Genomic DNA, 21,599 nt, shown 5'->3' on the forward strand with positions numbered 1-21,599 from the left:
TTACTTCATCTCAGTGGGAAAGGAAATAAGTGTTACATTTTTGTTTTTGTTGAGTGTATATTTGATGGTATGTTGCCGGTATGGATAGGATATTGTTCAGATTTCTTTAGCTATATCAAAATTAGAGAAAGCAAAATGCTCAGTCTTCAGACATAAAGTCCAAACATAGTCAGTGGCAGCCTTAAACCTCTGAAGAAACTCAGTTGAGTTGTGTTTGTGTGTGCGTGATTGTGTGTATCACAGGCCACTTCCTGTACTTTCTTTGTTTCTGATCAGCTACCTCTTGAGGACAGGGCATAGAAAAAAAACCACCACACTTGCAGTTCATTTGAGGTTTTTATTTGCAGCCAGAGAGGGGAGTGCCGGGGATGAAAGCTGCACTTAGACAGGAAGTGACCCTGAGCAGCACAGAAAAAAAGGAGGAAGCAGAAAAATGTTGATACTTTAGTTTGATTGGATGATAAGAATTTTCAAAATCTGTCATCTTCCTCTTATTGTGTCGCGTAGAGTTGGCTTCAACAAGCAGGTGTGGATATCTCTGCATTTACAGCTTCAAAATGCAAATAAGTCAGGACTTGCAGCCGCTTCTTTTACTCCTCTACTCAGACTCAAATCACTGAGGGGTCTTGATGCAACTGCTACCAGTTAATGACGCAATTTCCCGCAAAGCTGATTCTGAGTAATACCCAATAACCACTGGAATGAGTCCAAGATGATAAAGTTGTAAGGGCAGAGTTTAAAGGAAGAGAGATAACTTTTTTTTCATGATTTAGGATTTTTAGATATTTAAGATGTGAAACAATTCAGCGTACAAAATATACTAGAAGAATATGCCGTACACAGAGAAGTTACATATGAAAGGCAAAGCAGACTTTAAGTGTCTCAATAAAGTGTTGAGCTTTCATGAGGTGCCAGAAGAGCTTCAGTGCATCTTGGCATGGATTTTACAACCCCTGGAATTCTACTGGTGTGACGGTGAACAGCACCATCTAGTATCCCTCCACCACCCAGGCCTACACTGATCTCCTGATGTTTGCCATACACAATCGTTAAGAACGTGGTGACACATCCGACCCTATAACTTCCTCCAATCCCTGAAGATGCATTTTGTTTTGCTTTTTTCCTCTTTGGGTTCTTTCTTTTCTTTTGTTACCCATGCGTTTATTGGATGTATTGCCTCTGTTTCTGACCTCATGATTCCCCTTTTTGAAGCCAGGTTTCCTCTGACAGAAATGTAAGCTTGTTAGTTATGTAAACCTTTTTTTTTTTTTTAAGTCTGTATTATTTAGATTAATGTACTTGATATAATTATGCTTCAAACCCTTCCACACAACAACACTCTGTGAAATCATGTTTTTATTGATCACATAATGAGGACATTCACATGTTACAACTGCTCCAAAAAGTACATTTTGGAACAAGAGGTGAGAGATAATTAGAATACAAATAAAAATTGTACATGATAAAAAAAGGCCACATATTTAGAATAACTTAAACAAAGACAGTATACGCATATACACCTTTCATATAAGAACATGGACATGTACAGATGAATACAGACCTATAGTTACATACTGCAGTCTGACCATGGTGTGTATTATTGCCTCATAATATCACAGGATGAACAAATTATTGCACATAATTTTTTTTCAAGTTTAGGAAATATGAATATACAGTAAAGAGACAATTGCAAACTAGAGTTTACGATAATGACCACAGAAAACGGGGGTGCATCTGTTCCCAGTGTTTGATTTATGCTGATGTTGTATTGTTGTATACATACTTTTAATTTGTCAATGATTTGCTGTTAGGCAACTTTTGACATATCAATTTGAGAATATTTTAGTAGGCAATATCATAATTAACATGATGTTAATAATTCAAAAAATAATGTAAGTATTTCTATACTATAAATAAGTGGTCTTTCATTAGAGGGTGCTCTTATAACTCTAATATTCATGTGTTTACATTTTGCGTATTGTGTATTGAATGTGTATGTCATTTTGATCTGTTGCTGCATTGCAGAGTTGTTGCAATAAGAGTTCCTGTTACTGTTCATATTTCCACTTTAATGCAATTGATTTTTTTAATATAACAGAGTCTTGTGTATGCCAATATTATGACCACCACATACTTTTTTCTATTCTGTGTGTATAATATGCCTCCAGTAAACAAAGTAGTCGTGACCCTGTTGGAACCAATCTCCACTCACTTAAATTTTACTGATGACCAATGAAATTGCAGAACGGTTTAAAATGAACAGTAAAATAGCCAATCAGCAGGCTTCGCGCCTTCCTTGTCACTCGTAGGTTTTGGCTGGAGGGAGGGAGATCGAGTTCTACGTCAAGCGTTAGCAAAGTCTGTTTTTTTTTTTTTTTTAGAAAAAGAAATCGTAAATTATTAATTGTTCGTGTTGTAAAAGGACATAATATCTGTATCTGTCATTGGAACCACTAGCGCTTTTGCGGTAAGTGTTCCCGCCCAGGAAAAATAATGTGAAATATAAAATCGCTTCATGTTTCTCTTTGTTAGGAAATAAGGTTTAGCCGGAGCAAGCTGCTCAACGGACATCGGCCCCGACTAGTTGCTGGAGGCTTAACTCCTTCCCCCAGGTCCAGCTGGATTACACAGTGAAATGTTATTTATGCGGTCAGTGTTTACATTCCGAGGCTCAACGATGTTTTAGAAATGTTTTGTATTGTTACACTGTTATTTCGTTGATACTGTTATGGTTGTGCGGACTCCATTCAGAAAGTAAACTCTGCCCGGTCAGGCAGCGGCAATCTAAATTTAATTTTAACGGTAACATTAGCTGCGAGGGCTCTTCCATCGCCCCTGCGCGGTGTGTTTAAAACCCGGCTAAGGAATACTGTCAACGTCTTTTCAGACTTATTCATGATGGGTGGATTCTTTAGGGGACGCGTTTATTTTCACCAACCGTATTTGAATGCATGACGTTTTCCCTCCTTTCCTTTCTGTCGCCTGGTCGGGGTTATCTTGATGCTAACGAAGCTAAAGTTAAAGCAACAGCGACTACATATTAATAGCAGGGTTAGTTACGAATATAAGGATATGCTGTGTCTGAATAAGGCAGCAAATTTCGTCTCTGTGTGCCATGAAATGAAGTAAGACACACAGAGACAACAAGCTGGCAAATTGAATGTGTATGAATAATATGAATAATGTATTATCATGCATCGTCACGGAATTCTTAATTAATTAAGCGTTTGGCACAATGTTTAGACTCACATTAAACAAAGGCATCAGTCTTTTCCTGTTCGTTAAGTTTCCCGTAATTTCAATACAATTTGTTGCCCAACTTGACGAGCTCTCGGTAGATGATTAACTGTGAAAGTCACAGATGAGCTTCTGTTGACCATGCAAGTTAATAAGAAGTATGCACAAGAAATTAATTGCAAATTGCAAGTAAGCCTACTGCAATTTTCAAATCACTTAAAGGTGTTATATTCGATAATGGCTAATTGTTTATCAGATACCGTTTTTAATCGGCGATTGTGCTGCAGTGACATGCCGCCTACACGTCATCTTCTACAGACTTAAGGAAGCATTTTTGTTTGATATACATTCCCTCAAAATCACACCATAGTCAGTCATTTAAATTTAAATCATGTCAATGTTTTTTTTTTTTTTTTAGGGAAATGAAAATATGCAAATCAAATGGCGATATTAGTCCAAATAACTGGATATTTTTGCAAATTTGTGCAGCTGTATTTTACAGTAAATTGAATTGTATCAATGTGTCCTCTTCAGAAAGGATGCAAAATAACATTGGCACACCATTGGTATCAGCAGATATTGGTCATTTTACAAATAAATTGGTTTTGGTCTGATCATTGATAATTATACTAGCCCAGTTATGCTCTTGTCTCTTCATCTTTGCTCCTGATGTAATTTGTGATGAGGGAAAAAAAAAGAAGTAGTGAGTACATTATTCATGGGATATTCCAGAAGTAAAGAAAATAAAGAAAAACTATTGTTAACACTCAGGAAGTTAACATGTGTTTTTTCCAAATAACTTAGTTTTTGATACAGATGAAATCGACAACGGTAAAGTCGTGGCTATCTGCCAAAAGTTGAGTATCAACAAAAAAAAATCTAGTATCATGCATCCCTACAGACTACAGACAACCATACAGATGCCTTCTGTCTGGCCTTTATGGACTTTAAATGCGTAAAATTGTAACATCTGTCTGTAGGCTCCTTGGTGGGACTTCACAATCTCATTCACATGCTACATTTCAAAGAATTAGCTATTCATACCAGGTGGAGCTTAACAGCCTTTTTTTTCAGCACAAAGTGGGGATGACTGCCCAACTTGTATATAAGCGCCCCTCATGTTCCAGCGCCTGTCCTTTCATTGACCTAGCCTGACATCTGATGGGAAACTCTAATCAGTCACGATTCAGCCCTTACTTCCACCTATATGGAATTCAACAGGCGAATCAGGAAAGGATTACAGACAATAACTTTGGGTGTGTCCTGCTGAGATGCTTTTCACTCAAATGCTGTGGATTTTGTGTTGCATACGAGGTCATGTACAAGAGGATTAATGGTTGGGTACATATGTTTATGTACTTGTGTGACTTCTGTAGTAATCCTGGTGAGCCAAGCTGTGAAAGGACTTTTGCTGTGTAGTAGTTATTTTGTGTAAACAGGAGTTTGTGCATAGTGTATTTAAATGTAAAAAAAAAAAAAAGGTTTTAGTGACCATTAATTCTGTATGATGCTCAGCCTCTCCTCAGTAGACCGACTATTTCAGCTAAAGCACAACCTGAGGCAATAAGCCCAACCTCGAAGCAGTTATCTGTATGCTACCTGGCTTCCACTGAAACACAGCAGTGTTTTGACCTCTGGAATGTTAATGAGCTGTACTGCTGACAAGAGACTGTCATTGGGGTATCTGGCAAAGGTTGTCATCAGTTAAGTGCTTGAACCAAAGACTCAGTTTTGCTGTGCTGTAGCTAAAACCTGTGCTCCTCAGTTCGCTTACAGTAGATTCATCCTTCCGGTCAGTTTCTGTAATGTTTGAGTTGTTAATGATACAATCAGTCAGTTTTACAAGCCCCCCCCTCCCCCCATCCTAAACGATGTATCCAAATTATATATGGGCTGTATGTGAGACTAGTTTGTCTATGTATCAGTTTGACTTAGTCATTTATTTTTATCCAGCAAACATTTCAGTTATTGGTCACTGGATCCTTGTGGATGTTCAAGAAGGAAAATGACCGTCCGCTTAAATTTTCATTTTATGATTTAAATGATATGGTTTTCCTCAAACTAGCATCTATGGTTGATAAACATCACAACACAGTTAAATTTACTACATTTTGACTGGTTGGTCAGAAATTCCTTGCCTGGATGGCACACCTCTTTCAGACAGATGGCTTTGGGTAAACCTAGCAGGGACAGACCTGTCAGCAGTTCTGCAGTAGTGTGGTTTTCTAGACACTGAGCCTCCTGGTCAGTCACTGATGTTCCATAATGCTGACCTTGCCTGGCCCACCTCATTGTGCCCAGTTGCGCACATTATAGTAGGATTTTGCCTTTCTAAAGTGGTTGCTAATGTAGTGGCCTGTCTGAGTGTATGAGAGATCACCTCTACTCCATAAAATTCTTGGACAGTTTGGAATTTGTAGGGCCAGGATTTGAGTTTAATCAGAAGTATGATCACACAATTTAAAAAGATGATTTTTTTTAATGAAATCAATTTCAAATTGTCCTATTCTTGTACATTAACCGAAAGCAAGTTAGCCTTTTTTGAGGAAAAGTGTCCTTATTTTGCTGCAACCCTCTTCTGCCAAGCTACTCCCAATTCACACAGGAACAAATCAGATGAGATCATTAAAGCAGATTCATTTGACTTCTGTCGCCAATGCAAACTATAGTCACTAGCCGATCTGAATGTCAGCGTAATCAGAGACTAAGTTATTGCAATTTGCTGGCAATTCTTTCCATATTAATCTAGTAAACATTTTCCAGTTGTATTGTATTTATTTACAGGCTACTGTTTTTCTGTAATAATTAGTGTAAATTAGAAGAGTTTCTTGTTGCTTGCAAGTTTTTCAGACTAGAAGTGAACATATCTGTAAACTGTTTTATTGTTTTGCCCAGTTGTATTCGTACATCATGTTAGTGCATTGGACAGTTAGAAAGTTACATCAAGTGTGTAACTGCCAAAGCAGTGTGGGTGACAATGAGCTCAATAAGTTTTTTGTCTCCACACTGTGATTGCCATTTAAGCAGACTGATAAAATTTGAGCTCATGCTGTGCTGGGCAGTGTGCAATCACAATGCCTGTCATTGTATCGGTTGACCCATCTCCGCTGCACTTAACCAGTGACGTAAAGTTTGTGTCATGAAGACACATTTCTTATGCATGTTCATGTAATGCCAGTTGGCTTCTCTGTTTTTGCAATGTTTCTGTAATTGACCTAAATATTAAAAGATCTAAAGTTGAAACCAAATTTTTTGCTGTGATTATCCCAACTTACTAGTTGAAGAAACACTTAAAGAGACCTATTTGTCTACTCTTTCCTCTGCTCTCCTCCACCTCCCGTTCTCCTTCTGTCACTTTCCCTTTCTTCCCATCTTTCTATCTTTTCTGATCTTCACCATTTCTCAGATCGATGACCATGCCAGCTGTGAAGTACCAGAAAGGGGACACGGTGATGGGCCGCTGGCCTGGCAGCAGCCTATATTATGAGGTCAAGGTTGTGGCCTTTGATACCAAAAGTCAGCTTTACACAGTCATCTACAAGGACGGCACTGAGTTGGAGCTCAAAGAGCAAGACATCAAGGTGGGAACTGAGGGAAACTTAATTTTGTCATGTAACAGTGTGCTCTTGGTAAAGTTGTTAGCTAGGAGTGGTGGGCAGTTGGCTGTACTGTTTAAATCTTGGACTTGAATGATGGGAGGTTCTTAATCAGTCCCCCCCCCCCATTGTGTTATATTACCTAATGTTTTCTTTTTCTCCGTTCTGTTTCTTCCAAATTTGTCTAAAGAAAGAGCATCTGATCTGATGACGAATACAGTTTCAACAACTTGTTAAGAAAATGTTGCTGTACTGGTGGGAATGACATTAGTATGTATTGATAAATATGATTTATAGAGCAGCAACAGTACATTTTACAATACCTCCTCCATCTGCTGCCTGTTGATAAATGAGAAGCAGTCATCCTCGTAATTAACCGCATTTTACGATTCGTGCCGGTCTCTGCTGGAGAGTTGAACTATTTACTGACAGCGTTTTGTTTTGCCTTTTCATTACAATTTTTTTTAAGTGTCAAAGCAGCTGAATACAGCTTTTCTACAGTGCACAGCTTTATTATTAGAGTTATAACTCTAATTGGGTTTTTATTTGACATTTTACTTATATTGAAGAGGGTTCTATTGTTTCGCATTAAACATCACAAGCATTATAAACATCACAGCATCTTTCACTTCACGTGGTTCACTATGACCTCTCTGCTGGCCGGGTACGTGTGAATGCGTGGGAGAGCTGAGCCCCACCCTCAGCTTAAACGAAACACAGAAAGCACAAACATTATACAGACATTTGCAGTGTTGAAGTTTCTGTCCATTTGGCCTCAGGTGCTGGGGAAAAAAAACAGTCGCTGCTGACAAACTCTGATTTTCATCAGTTACCACCACATTTTGTCAAATTGTACAATCAATGTAAACTACATTACTATAAGATAATTATATTGACGTGATAGTTCAATGAAAACAATGGCACAGTGGCATTGCCTCCTAAAGAACACGAGTAAGGCCGTTTTGTAAATCACGTGTCCTGTAGCAGCTCTTCTTCCATTGTAGCTTATTCTGTCAGCTGCTGTCATCAAAATGGAGAAATATCCCGCGCCATATGAGTCAAAATCCTACAGCAAACATCGAACAAGGCTACAGGCAACTCTCCCATGTTGTGTTAGCCCCTCTTCCTATTGACCGCTGCAGCATAACACTTGTGATACTTGTCATGTGACAAGCTGCGTCATTCACCCCAAGTGTGTTTTGGCTTTCAGGCCGATGCTGGTTTCAGTGACGCTGACTAGGTTCCTCATGCTGGAATTTTATATTATAATTTTAAAAATATTTGTTGACGTTTGGTTCAGTTGCTTAATAAATGGCAAAAATTAAGATGGATAAAAACAAGGGCGCACCATTCCATATTACAAGCATTATATACTGCTTCACTGCATATACTCTCTACTTTATATTAGACTTATATTACTCATAAGATAAAGATAAGTGTTCATCTCTGTGCTTTCAACTGCTGTTTTCCCTCAGAGTGCTGCTGGTTTCCAGGCCCGTTCCCGATCTCGCTCCCGTTCTCGATCACCAGGTCGCCGTCGCAGCCGCTCTCGTTCCCCAGCAAGAACTTTGCGACGCTCCTCTTCACGTACAGCAACAGCTGTAACAGAGAGCGCTGTGCCATCCCGGAAGGATATGAAGCTGAGGGACGTGCTAGAAGTTAAACTCACTCCTCTGGTGAGTGGCCCAGCTAATTTCTCATTATCACAGCTGAAGATAGTGAGAAGTTGATGTACGGAATGCACTGATGATGTTTAATGCATATTGGCTCATTCATCAGTAGAGATTTTCAAAATACCAGAAATTTCATAGCCAGTTCCAATACCACTGAAATTACACGATTCTTCATCCCAGTTTGTTTCCACAGTTGTCTACAGCACATCATTGAAATCAACAAATTGAAAACATAAATTCAGTCTGTTGAAATCCGTCTGTCATCGAGGGATCAGCTTGTTACTAAGGCACATATGCAGGTCTGACTGCAAGTCTTCATTTGTGAATGTCCTCATTGAAAGTGTTGTTAGAGCAACATTGCACCTCTAAGAATAGCTCATAAAGTGCGTAATGTGCAGAGAGAGAGAGAGATGCTGCAGTCACCGCCGGCTTCAGGGCTAACTAGTTGAATCCTTTGCTTTCAGCAGTTTGGAAACAAAACACTCGGACTTGGCTCAGGTCATGAGGAGTTATAGTCTTCATTTACCAGAAAGATGCCTTAACTGTAAACATACACCTGAACTGAGGGGATTTCATTTCTGCGCATGAGCGACAGCATTGATCCCGTCACACATACATGCTCACTCTGAACACACTCCCTAACTGCTGCAGTATATGGTGAATACCCTGCCATCTCCGTAGTTGCGTTGTCCATTTTTATCTCCACAAGTTCAGGCCTGTTACTGAACCTTCTGTTGTCATTCTGTGTGTTGCCAATATCCCAAGCATCAAGCACCTCTGGTATTGGTACCATAGAAGAAAATGCACTGTCATGATTTCAGAATTTTGGTGTCAACGTGGTACTGAAGTGTCAGTTTTCATGGAATCCTTATTCATCAGCAACCCTCTCATGTTCAATGGTCATCTAATGATGCAGAATGATCATTTTGATTCCCTGGTTCCTCATCGTGTTGAGCATAATTTTAGCATAAATTGTGTGATCTGTATAACAGTTATAATTGTTCATCAGAGGGTTGCAAAAGGGATACCTTCACTGATTCAGTTCATACTTTTGATAGCCACATTCAAGTCCATACATTTAATTTCAAGGAGGAAGCATTTACATATTTGCTTTGAATTACTCCAACTCATCCTTTCTCATTAATCCTCAGCTGACATTAGTCATCATTTGTGTTCTGTAATTGGCACTCAGGGAACAATACTTTAAATATGACTGGCACAAATAACCTGTATACAGCTGTCAATGCAGTGCAATATTGTCAAAAACAGACAGCTGTTATTTGAACCAAAAAAATCACAGACAACACAAACCTCATGGTCTTCTGGCAAGATTCAGTTAATCTTTTTAGATGTCATCAAATCCTGATTGTCTTGTCATTTTAAGGTTGTTTGTCTGTCACATTCCCGCAATATTCCTCATGTTTTTCCCTATTTTTTGTCTTTTCGTCATCTCCATCAATCTCCTTCCATTGTTTCATGGGCAGCAAGAGACAAAGGCAGCTGACAACAATAGCAACAATAAGCATGAAAAGAAAGAGGAGAATAACACTGCTAACAAAGTAAATGAGGTGAGTTCTGTCTTTCACTAAAAAAAATAGTGTGGGAATCTATTTTGCCTCAGTATTATTGTAGTCGTAACAGTTTTTCACCAAATACATACACTTGGAACAATAATAAAACTCTGTCTTTAATACATCATGGAAAAATTGAAATGCAGAAACTGTAAAAACACACATTGCATCATCAGTAGTTGGTATTTATGCCACCTTTTTATTGTCAAGCTTCTCGACTGTTGCTTCTCTGCAATGATATTTGTCAGGGCGATTTATTAGAAAGACCCTGATGTTCTAGAGGCCGGTCTCTTTCTAATTGTGAATGGGCTTTGAGGTAAGTGAGAGCTAATGGAATGTCATGATGTATGCACGTTGGGGGGCCGTGTGTGTTTTCTAGTTGAAAGAAGCTGCCCTCACAAGATCATGCTTCATTTAGCCAGTCACATGGTGGACCAACATGTGCTTCTGCTTTACAGCTGTGAATGTTTTGTGACTGCTTTACGGGGTCTGCATGTAGACAAATTCCTAGAATCACAGACATAAATGTCATTTTGAATAGGTTAATAATCAAAGCCCCCTTCTTGGTACCTGTAAGACCAGATTCATGCTAGGCTCTTAAAGTTTTGCATGGCTTTGCTTTAATCAGGTTCCAGACTGCAGACTGGCGTCCTTCAAAAGTCACTGTTAGTCTGTGTGCTTATGGGGCCTAATCATTGTAAGTGACCTGCTGAAAGAAACATGCTTAGGGAAGCTTGTAGTCCAGTCGTTGAATTGCTGTTTTTTCAGAGTAAAAGCAAGGGCTCGTCAATTTCTTTCTAAACAGTTTTTGAAATATCCAATTTCACAGACTTGACAGTCAGAACTAAAGGATATTTCTGTCAATACACTGGACAAAAAATATAAATGCAACAGTTTCAATTTACTGTTGTAAAAAAAAATCGAAACAAATAATGCAGGTATATTGGATAAACATTATACAACAAAATGCAGATTCTGTGGCCTGAAGAATGTGGGATGGAATGCCAGAAACAGTCAATGAAATACAAAGTAGTTGGTGCTAAAAGTTTCACTTTTTAATAAAGTTGTGTTACTACCATTTGCATTTCATTATGCAGTGCATTCCCTGCACACAGAATAAATGAGATCATTGATTGAGGCTTGTTACATTCCTCCACAAGAGCTATGTGGAGTTTACGGATATTCCAAGAAAGGAACACGCCTGTACGAGTAGCTGGTTTTAGGACCCACAGATGCAGCGGATGAAAGTTCTGATCTTAAGCCAGTGCGGTGATGGCTGTGGTACCATGATGGGAGATGACTCATAAGTTTGTTTATTATTGAGAAATAAATGTAGAATAATACACTAATACTAAATCATAAACACAATTGCAATTTTAAAATTCCATCCATCCTTCTATTTTCTATACCGCTTATCCGTTCAGGGTCGCAGGGGGCTGGAGCCTATCCCAGCTGACATTTGGCGAGAGGCGGGGTTCACCCTGGATGGGTCACACTTTGCAGTTCGTTTTGATTAATTTTGCAGCCCCTACTGTAAATGTGGATGCTATACTTTAGCATAGCACCCATACAGTGCTGTAGTAAGCACAAATAAAGTCCAGCTCCAGATAACTGAATCCAGAACCTGATAAAGTTCTAAACTGTTGAGCAATCTGGTTTGATTTATTCTTTCTCCTCAAGAGTGTCCTGGTTGGCAGCTACACTTTATGAACAGTCCAAGAAAGATTTCACTGTTGACATGAAGTTTGTTTTTAGGATTAGTAAAAAAAAATTCTCGCAGTGTGCACATGCAGTCCTGAATTTTAACAAAAGCTTCAATCTTACTTCAGTCAGAGAAGGCAGATACAGAGTCCGAAAAGAACCAGAACCGTTACAATCTGCGACGCAGGAAGGATGATGGAGAAGCCAAGCCAGTTGAGACCCACCCAGAGCAGCTGGAGGAAAAGGAGGCCAAACTGGCTGCAGCTACATCCCCCGCTGCCACGCTCTCCAGCCCACTGGACTTTGGAGGGAAGCTGGGTAAGTTCCAGGATGGACAGGAACTGCTGTAGTGCCAGTACTGTTACTGTTTCATATTAAGAAATTCACCGTAGTTTATTTAGGGATTTACATTTTCAATTGACATGTCAGTGGAGCTGCAAGCCTGAGAGTGAAAATTGTTATTTTTTCATAAATATTGTGTTCTATTAATTGTTACATTTGATTGCATAGGTTTTTACTTTCCTAGTCCCCGAGTGTACCCTGTCAATCACTGGGAGAACTGTTAAATATTTCCAGTTAATTAAAAGAAGGTGACACGACACTGACTTTTGAAACAAAATTGTGTATCTAATATAGGGCGAGTTAGATATGATGGCCGCGTCTGTTGAGGCATCTTTATTAACAAAGATGTCTGCTGATGAATGGTGGAATTGATGATCACAGCTGTTTTAAATGAACTGGAATTTATGTTGAATCTAAAAGGACTAAACTCAGCTACACTTCAAACATTTTTTTTTATATATATGTAAGAAACATGTCTCGAGACTAAAATCACACATCTTAGCTCTGATTGACAGAAAATGACAGAGAGGTGTCAGACCTGGTGAGGAACTCTCGACTAATACTGATTATTAACTATTTTATTCTCTTCTATGTTAGTTTTGGTTGTCATGAAAGGATTTCCTGATTTTTTCTTTTTCCCCTCTGTCCCTGGCCAGCTTCAGGTCCTGATAATGTCTGTATCTGTTAATACCAAGCCTTATTCCAGTATTCAAATTCAAGCAACAGTGTGATCATCTCACTTTGGCAAACAGTTATCACAGTCCTTTTAAACTGAATACAAGAGATCTGATTTCAAAACTACTGCTTTCATCACCTTAAATTCTCAGTATAATTTTTATGAAGGTTGACAGGAGAATGTGTCCCACGTATGAGATATTGGAACCACGGAATCCCCCAGTTCGCCCCCAAATGAGCATGTGTGTAGCAAGTGGTACAGCATTCCCCACAAATTAAATCAACATATAGAAAAAAAACCACACACAGATTAAAGAGCAACCACTTTCAATTTTTGCTCACCATCAGATTACTTTCAGGATTAACAGGAATTGGATCAAGACAATATATACTGATCCAGATCCAAGTGATGACTTGATGAACCCTGGTGTGTCCTCTCTTGTCCTCCAGGAGCATACTTCTGGCTGCTCTTTCTGCCAGCATGGGTGCTTTTTCTTGTGCTCCAAGTCAACTTGGACGACCCCAGCCTGGCCAACTTCCCCCCGCCTGTACCCCCCCTTGAAGCTTTCTGGGATGCTCAGGCCCTTGGCTTTGTCATCCTGTGGATCTTATTCCAGGCCCTGCTTTACATCCTGCCTGTTGGAAAGGTAAGCAAGAGAAACTGAACTGTACACACACACCTGCATGCATGACTTGTTTTGTCCATTTAGGTTTAAACATACCCTTTCCCTACTTATATTATAAGTAGGTACATAACATCATTAAAATAGTATTCTACTCAAATGAGGTGGTAGCTGGTAGAGGAAAGACACATGAACCTGCACATGACTTTCTCATGATGGCTCCGTCTGGCAGGAGGCACAAATTAGATTACTGGTCAGGTGGAAACTTTAATGAGCTGCTACACAGGAAAAGGAAGTCCTTGTTCTTGTTTTCTTTGTGTGTCGTAATCACTGCTTCCTAATAGCGCAAACATACAGAATACTAGCTGAGATTAGGTGCAGCTTCTTTTGTTGACGTGCTAGAACTGAAACACCATTCTTCATTAGCTGCAGCTGATGGCTGATTCCTCTCTGCCCCGTAAGGACAGTTATAAGAGGCACACTTTTCCCCTCATTGGTGGATACAATAAAAATCTTACATGGTTTAAGTGAATTTTGACCTTTTTATAGAAGCAATGGTGAATTTCTGTGTTGTTTACCGTTAATTCCTCTCTAATTGCCCTCTACCTGCTCCAGGGGGCTCTATCAGAGTGGCGGCATATTCAGCTCCTTAATGGAACTATTTTTTTGGCATGTGTGTAGTATGTGTGAGTGTCCCCCATTTCCACCATGACTTGGTCAGCTGCTAATCCTCGCCTTGTTTTTCTGTCTGTAGCTGAGCGAGGGCATGCCGCTGAGGTCTGGCGAGAGGCTAAAGTACAGAACCAATGGTGAGATTATTTGAAGCAAGCGTTATGTCTCCATCTCTCTCTAGGGGAGTTCAATTTCAGTCTCTGTAACTTCACTCAAGCCACATCAGAATGGCTGGACTTTTTTGTCGTGTGAAGTGAACTTGGACTCACTGATACTTGTATTTTGACCTTTAACATTTAAAAAGCTCGTCTTTTGATTTCCTTGGTCATTTGAAAAAAAGGAATCAGAGTCATTTGCATTTGTCTTCCATATTCTTGTTTCTCCTTGTGTCTGGACTTAACCTGCTCTGTGGCCCTTCAGGTTTCTTTGCCATTGTGGTGAGTGCTGTAGTGGTTGTAGCAGCAGTCCACCAGGGTGTTGACCTCACCTACATCCACAGCCACTTCCTACAGCTGGCTGTGGCCACCTTCCTGGTGTCCGTCCTGCTCAGTGTCTACCTGTATGTCCGCTCTCGCAACGCTGCTCCAGACCAGCGGGCTCTTGGCGGGAACTCTGGTAAGGGCAAAGGTTACAACAGACTTACTGATCTGATGCATTCTGTTATCCTTGAAATAATTTGTTTTAATTGTTATTAGCTTTTAGTTTGCACAGCTGACTGATTGAGCTGTTATTGCTTCTGTTTCTTCAGGTAATCTGATGTATGACTTTTTCAAAGGACGTGAGCTCAATCCGCGCATCAACGACTTTGATTTGAAATTCTTCTGTGAAATGCGCCCAGGACTGATTGGCTGGGTAAGTTGACATGAGAAGCATAGTTAATTCATTTCCTAAGGACTTCTGGATGAGGAATGCAGTCATACTTTAGTTGGCATTTCTGTACAATGACTGAAACTCAGTGACTTAACGATGTGTATGCCTCAGCTGACTGTAGAGTTGAGGAAGCCTCAATTAAGCATCTGAAAAGGCTCATGAGTTTGCTCCCATTGTGCTCTCTTGTGGCCTTGTGAGGAATTTTCATGTGCTGAGCATGTGAGGCATAAACTCAAGTGAACATTTAACATTGTTTTGGTTTCCTTTACTGATTCCTTTCATATGAATAAACTAAGTGGCTGGTCATGCAGACTTGTATTTACTGGAAAATGAAGCACTCCTGCTATTAAACCCATTTGGTTCGTCCATGCCAGCGGTTACCAAACTTTTTTGGTCGTGCACCCCCTTCTATATTCCAACCGGGTTGACGCATCCCCAATTCCCCACACCTTCAGGGAAAAAAAACGCAGCAATGCCGTATACAGTGTGTAGAAGATAAGTTCACCACTTCCTCTTAAGGTGAGGTGCATTTTGAATAGCCTGCATTTATTTACTAATTAATATGTCAGCTTTTGATTCTAAATTTTACAAAGGAAATATTTATTTACACATCTGTATTGTGTGGGAAAATACCACTTAAAAAAACAGTCCAAACTGCCATCACGTTTTTTTATCTTGTGCACCCCCTAGTGGCAGCTCGCTCACCCCCAGAGGTGCATGCACCACGCTGTGGGAATCCCTGGTCTATGCATATTAGACCTGCGTAATACAGTATATCTGACAAATGTGTCATGACAAAATACCTCATGTCAGTCAAGGTTATTAATTATTCCTTTTTAATAACCTACTTTTGATAAGAGTTTGTTTATTAGAGTTTGTTCATCTTGAGGGTGCAACTGAACAACATGCTTGTGAGATGCTTGGCTCTATATCATCTAGAGAAGTACCATGTGCTCTTTCATGCAGTCAAATGTTGTGTTTCAGGCTTTCATAGTACTTTGACTTCATTCATTTAAATCAAACTATCAATATTTTATTGGAAGAATTTCCTTGCCGTTGATGAAGTGTCCGGAGCAGATAGCCCTGTACAATTAATCAGAATTAATTGCAATCTGTGACTGCAAACAACAACTTTTAAGTTGAAAACAATAGTGCTGAAGAGATGTCGGGCCCACATGTTATCTTCTACTGACTTAAGAAAACATCTTTTTTTGATATAGATCCCCACAAAAATCCCACCATGGCCACTTTCATGGGTTTTTATTTCTCATTGTGCAGCTCCAGCTGAATCTGGCTGCTGCTCGTACATGTGCATGATCCCAGCGTTTCAAAGCATTTCATCCTGTCAGGCTAATGTAAAGAGACAATTCCAAGGCTCCATGCGCTACGTATTGGTTTGCCCTTCTTTGTTTCTCTGCTCTGTAAGTTGAATGAGATCAGCAACTGATTGTGGACTTGTCATTCAGTGTTTGATCAACTTTGCGCTGGCGCTGGCTGAGATGAAGCTGCAGGGTCTCAAGGCTCCATCCTATGCCATGATTCTGGTCAACGTCTTCCAGCTGCTCTATGTAGTGGATGGCCTCTGGAATGAGGTACGCTGACAAACACACAAGATAATGACTGACTGATAAAAATATGACTGAGTAACACAGGAAAAAATGGTGTAACCCTTGGTGCGATTGCATGTGTCTTATTTCCCTCTTTCAGGAAGCCATCCTGACTACCATGGACTTGATGCATGATGGTTTTGGCTTCATGCTGGCATTTGGTGATCTGGTGTGGGTTCCTTTTACCTATAGCCTGCAAGCCTATTACCTGGTCAGCCATCCAAACCCCCTGAGCTACACAGCACTTAGTGTCATCGTCTTACTTAAATGTAAGGAGGAACAGAAAATCACTCTCAAATCACTGATCAGAGTCTTGTAGATCACATAACTTGACTCTTAAATCTTATTTTTGATTCTTGTTCTTGTCTGCTTCAGTTGTTGGCTTCTACATATTCAGGAAATCTAACTCAGAGAAGAACGCCTTCAGGAGAAACCCATCAGACCCTAAACTGTCCTGTAAGTTTTTTGCAGGCTTATGACTTTCTAGGTTCTGGTTATGTAATTGCCCTGTTCGGGTTGGGGATATTTGATGACACCAGTCAGTCAGGAATGTTTCATGCAAGAATGTGTGACTGGGGTGTCACACGACTGCTGGTAAAGAATAGCACTCACATCATCTGGGATTACTTTGAATACACTGATGCAATTTCGTTTTGAAATTATCAGAGTGAGACCACAGCAGCTGTCTGTGCTGCCAGGCAACAGTAAACATTGTAGCCCTTATATTAGCCTGTGTATGGTGTTTTTGTTGACAGGTATTAAAACTGGCAGTTAGAATCCCACATTGAATCTTGACCGTGATCCTCTTGGCTATGAAGTTCTGGCATTTTTTTATACTTGTATCATCAGCATCCTTGAGATTAGAGGGATGACCGTATTCAGAGATACTCCTTGAGGTTTGTGATACCACAAAATTTGACATTTGGTCAGGATTTTATAACTCTTGCAGTGTGTGGCCCGATTCATTTTTAAATGTTCTGTGTAACTCAGATTTAATCACTTTTTTTTTTTAAAGGTTCTAGATCAAGATATCGGTTCCATTTAGACAGGAACTCATCCTTGGTAATATCTTCTTCAGTGAGGAGTGTTCCTTATTGGGAAAGGGATCATATTTACCAAAGCTTCTAAACTGAACTTTTACATGCTTGCTAGGCTTTCATCAGCAGGTGAATAGTAGAAATGTCAATGATCAAGTTTTGACATCCAGAAAATCTGCAGTCCTGAATCATAGCTGCACAAGATCTGGTTTTCTTATCCAAAACATACATAGAATATGAAATATGCACAAAAAAATGAGATGAGAAAGTATTTTCACCTGTCTTACGAAGGCAGTGTTTGATCGGAGAGATTTTGTCCTTCTCAAAACACGTCTTTATTTTGTCTTTCTCTTCAGATTTGAAAACCATCCCCACAGCAACAGGGAAGAGTCTGCTGGTGTCCGGTTGGTGGGGTGTCGTCCGTCACCCCAACTACCTGGGAGACCTCATCATGGCTCTGGCGTGGTCTTTACCCTGTGGTGAGTTTACTGTTTTGACTTTGACTTCAGCTTTTTGGGGGTAGCTGTTCACACGAGCACAGGATGTGGAATAAGGCACAGGATTAAGAAAGTGGTTTTGTGAATATGGAAGCTAACACCAGATTTTACTACCGCACACCCTCTTGAGTGGAGCTTCCTGTGAAATCAAAGCTTGTACACTGGGAACTGAAAATCAACCCGTTTCGTGAAACTTTTGCAAAGTGACATTCAACTTACTTAAAAGGTATTTCATGGCTTCAGATGGAGAGTGCATGCAGACTAGAACTGTATCCAAACTGAACCTTGGAGTTTGTGAAACGTTGCAGCCCTATCACATTTGACGCTGCAGCAGAGGGTCAGGTGACAAAGACATGTAGAGATTCTGATCAAAACAAATGTTTTAAGCTTGAGAGTTTGAGAGTCTTGCTTTTGAACTTTTGGTCAAATACATTTGAATAGTAAAGCCACAAACAAATTCCTCCCGAAGACGCCGGCATGGGCTGTTACTGAGATTTTCTACTTAAAATAAGTGGCAAAACAATAAGTAAGGATCACAATATATAAATATGATAATAATTGAAGGACATAATTTGCAGCCCTTGTTTATTTAGAATTGTGGTTATCTGCACAACCATTTTTACAGGTAACATCTGGTTTCAAAGCTTTGCAGGTTAGCTGTACTCAGTCTTGTTCCATGAACGTTGGATGAGTGACCACCATTTTTATCCCATGACAGAGCAAATAAAATGTTGTGTTATGTGCTGATCCGGTATCTGGTTAACTGATCATTTATTTGCTTGTGCTCTCTTCGTAACATCCACACCTGCAGGCTTCAGCCACCTCCTGCCGTGGTACTACATGATCTACTTTATCATCCTGCTCGTGCACCGAGACTCTCGCGACATGCACAACTGCAGGAGGAAGTACGGCTCAGCTTGGGACGAGTACTGCCGAACTGTTCGCTACCGGATCATTCCCCGTGTCTATTAAGGGACACTGGACAGTTCTGAGCTGAGGCCTGTTTGGACCCAGTACTAAAGCTGCAGAGGCTCACAAACAAACCCAAATCATGGATTGACTGACTCCATAGACTTTATAGAATTGTTTCTGTTTACCATTTTTTCAAACAAGAATTTTATCATCTTGATTCTGGACTATTGAAGCTGCAGTACATTTTATCGGTGTTTTGACGCAAAAGAAAAAAGACTTTCAATGCGAAGATTTGCTTTTTTAATGCAAAATTCTCCAAAATATTTTAAAAGTTTACAAAATGGAAAGAGCAAAAGAATGCCTCTGCTTGGATGTCTTGTGAGGATGTATATCTTTGTATATATGCATTTTGTTTTTATACTTCAAGAAAAAATTCACAACTTGCATAATAATTTTTTCCTCTTTGTCCCCATCTTCAAATTTTGCAATATCAGCTTGGTTATAATGAAGAATTTTGTAAGCACCCCCTCCGACTATAATTATACTCAATGTGTATATTGTGAAGGATGGGGTTTATATAACCTGTACAGTGCAACTTGAACTTATGTTCTTTCTCAGGACCCAGAAGTTTGGCAAAGTGGCATTAGTCATGTATCATTTTCTGTAGCTCTCTAGTTTTTGACATGAGTGAAACGCCCTTGGAGGTTTCAAGAAAATGCACTATGACTTGTAAGGCTTTGTCCTCCCGTGTGATCAGTTCCAAAGTGTATTTGATTTAGCTTTGCTATCTCAGGGTCACTCATTCTCCAGTAGCAGTTGGTATAATTATGTGTGATGTCACTGCCGAAGACAGGAAAACCATGACGTTCATATCGTTGTCACCAAGTGGCACCCGTCAATATCACGTTTCTGCTCTTATTAAATTACCGTATTTATTTTTGCCTCGTTACCTGCACGTCGGTGAGTACGATTCCCGCTAGTTTCTGGGACGCACTGTCACTATAAACTGATAATTCTCACCACACGAATTTGGTCTTGCCGAGTCAAGCTTTAATTTTCCAGGTCTTGTGACTATTTTGGAAAAGTTTATACTGTGACAGCATGCAGAGCTGTTGCCTGCTTTCGCATTTATTAGCAGCGCATTTGCAAACTCAAGTATTTTATGCCTGTGCAGCTGTAGAGTACAGACAGTAAGTAGCAATAGATTTACTAGACTAGGAAGGATTTTATTTTTTTTTAATGCTGTGCTGACTAAATACCATGTAAATATTGTTTTCTTTTTTAATGTTATTTTGAGTAAAAGAATTGATAGAAATGTTTTTGGTAGATTTTTTATTTGAATTTGATTTCTTTTTTAAATTATCTACTTAATTTTGACCACTGTAGCTACGTTTTCACCCAGATCTGCCATGTTTTTGGTCAGTGCAAATTCTACTCGACAAATTTTAGAAGGGTCTTCCACATGTGTTCTGATCAGAAGGAAAAAGAATCTTACATTAGAAACCACCAGGAAATATGATTTTATATATATTTTTTTTTTAAATTCTCAAGATTGAGGAACACTTCTGGTTAGCAGTCTTGGAGGAGACCATCAGGGTGGATGTCATGTTATAAGACAACAATGAATGAGATGTTAACCAGCAGGTGGTCAGTTAGGGTGAACACGTTACTGTGGCTGGAAAGAGCTTATCTGTGCAAATGTTGCTGCCTATAATAAAGACTTACATTATTTGCTGCTTTTTTTTTTCATTTATAGGCTTTTAACAGATTAGAAGTGAAAAATCCTTCTGCATAAAAGTCTCTTCGCCTTCAAGAATGTTATGATCTAAAATTATTCAGGGAGACTAATGCTTTTAGGAACATTTTTCCCATGTAATTGGTACGTGTGTAGAGTTAACGTCGGCCAGTACATACCAAGATTCGTTTTCGGTTCTTTTTTTTTTTTTTGTATAATGGAAAAGGTAAAAGCTGTGTTTAGGATACTATTTTTAAAGAACTTGTCTCAGGAGAATTTAGAAAATAGGCTGGTGAAACGGTAGAACCCTAAAATTTGGTCCCCTTAAACTTTTTTTTTAATTATTTTTTTGCTGCAGCTTAAATTCATGTGTGGTGTATTGTCGGGAGATCCAGTTTAAGTTTTATTTTTAACTAAATTAAATTCCATCAAGTGCACACAATGACTTGCATAATGTACACGCTCTGTGGTTTTGGACACCACGTGCACAGACAGCAAGTGTATTCACAAGCACGACTAGAAATATCAAGTCGTACTTGGCCTCTCAGAAACACCAAGAGAGACTCTCACACGTTCAGTGTAGTAACTATTTTTGCTACACTCAACCAAAGGAAACTGTGACTGTCAAATGTACTGACCGTAATTTGGAGGTCGTCAGACAGCACAGACCGCGAATAACACGCTTATGTGTCCAGATATTTCAAGAGGGACTCGGGGAAGAACTGACTCAAGGTTTCCAGAAACGACAAACTGGTGCAAATTATTTTGTCCCATCACTCAGACTGAAAGCTTGTCAGTCACCAGGATTTGACAGCCTGTCAATTTCCGCATGTTTAGATAAACTGCTGTTG

At 39.6% G+C, this 21,599-nt stretch overlaps 1 protein-coding gene across 2 annotated transcripts; it reads left to right on the forward strand.

Moving 5' to 3' along the window:
* Nucleotides 1–2,320: 2,320 nt before the first annotated feature.
* Nucleotides 2,321–20,778, forward strand: lbr (lamin B receptor). Of its 2 annotated transcripts, XM_086189660.1 has the most exons (15): nucleotides 2,321–2,467; nucleotides 2,533–2,649; nucleotides 6,644–6,818; nucleotides 8,309–8,509; nucleotides 9,991–10,074; nucleotides 11,907–12,096; nucleotides 13,246–13,442; nucleotides 14,173–14,227; nucleotides 14,511–14,705; nucleotides 14,839–14,942; nucleotides 16,427–16,552; nucleotides 16,668–16,836; nucleotides 16,943–17,023; nucleotides 17,961–18,083; nucleotides 18,913–20,778. In XM_086189660.1, exons 2-15 carry the CDS (start codon nucleotides 2,636–2,638, stop codon nucleotides 19,071–19,073), a joined length of 1,875 nt encoding a protein of 624 aa, XP_086045786.1. In that variant the 5' UTR covers nucleotides 2,321–2,467; nucleotides 2,533–2,635; the 3' UTR covers nucleotides 19,074–20,778. The 2 variants fall into 2 exon arrangements, with proteins under 2 accessions (XP_086045786.1, XP_086045787.1); XM_086189661.1 differs by lacking the exon at nucleotides 2,533–2,649 and having other exon boundaries at nucleotides 18,913–20,777.
* Nucleotides 20,779–21,599: the final 821 nt, after the last annotated feature.

The sequence above is a fragment of the Aulostomus chinensis genome, chromosome 20 (assembly GCF_037954235.1).
Source record: "Aulostomus chinensis isolate RoL2024-O1b breed Wild chromosome 20, RoL_Achi_v1.0, whole genome shotgun sequence".
In the NCBI taxonomy this organism is placed as follows: Eukaryota; Metazoa; Chordata; class Actinopteri; order Syngnathiformes; family Aulostomidae; genus Aulostomus; species Aulostomus chinensis.

What these genes read in the sequence shown, in the direction of transcription:
- lbr (XM_086189660.1), top strand. An exon ending in ACATCCTGCCTGTTGGAAAG is followed by an intron (nt 13,443 to 14,172) that starts GTAAGCAAGAGA and finishes TTCTGTCTGTAG; the next exon opens with CTGAGCGAGGGCATGCCGCT. An exon ending in ATCAGACCCTAAACTGTCCT is followed by an intron (nt 17,024 to 17,960) that starts GTAAGTTTTTTG and finishes CTTTCTCTTCAG; the next exon opens with ATTTGAAAACCATCCCCACA.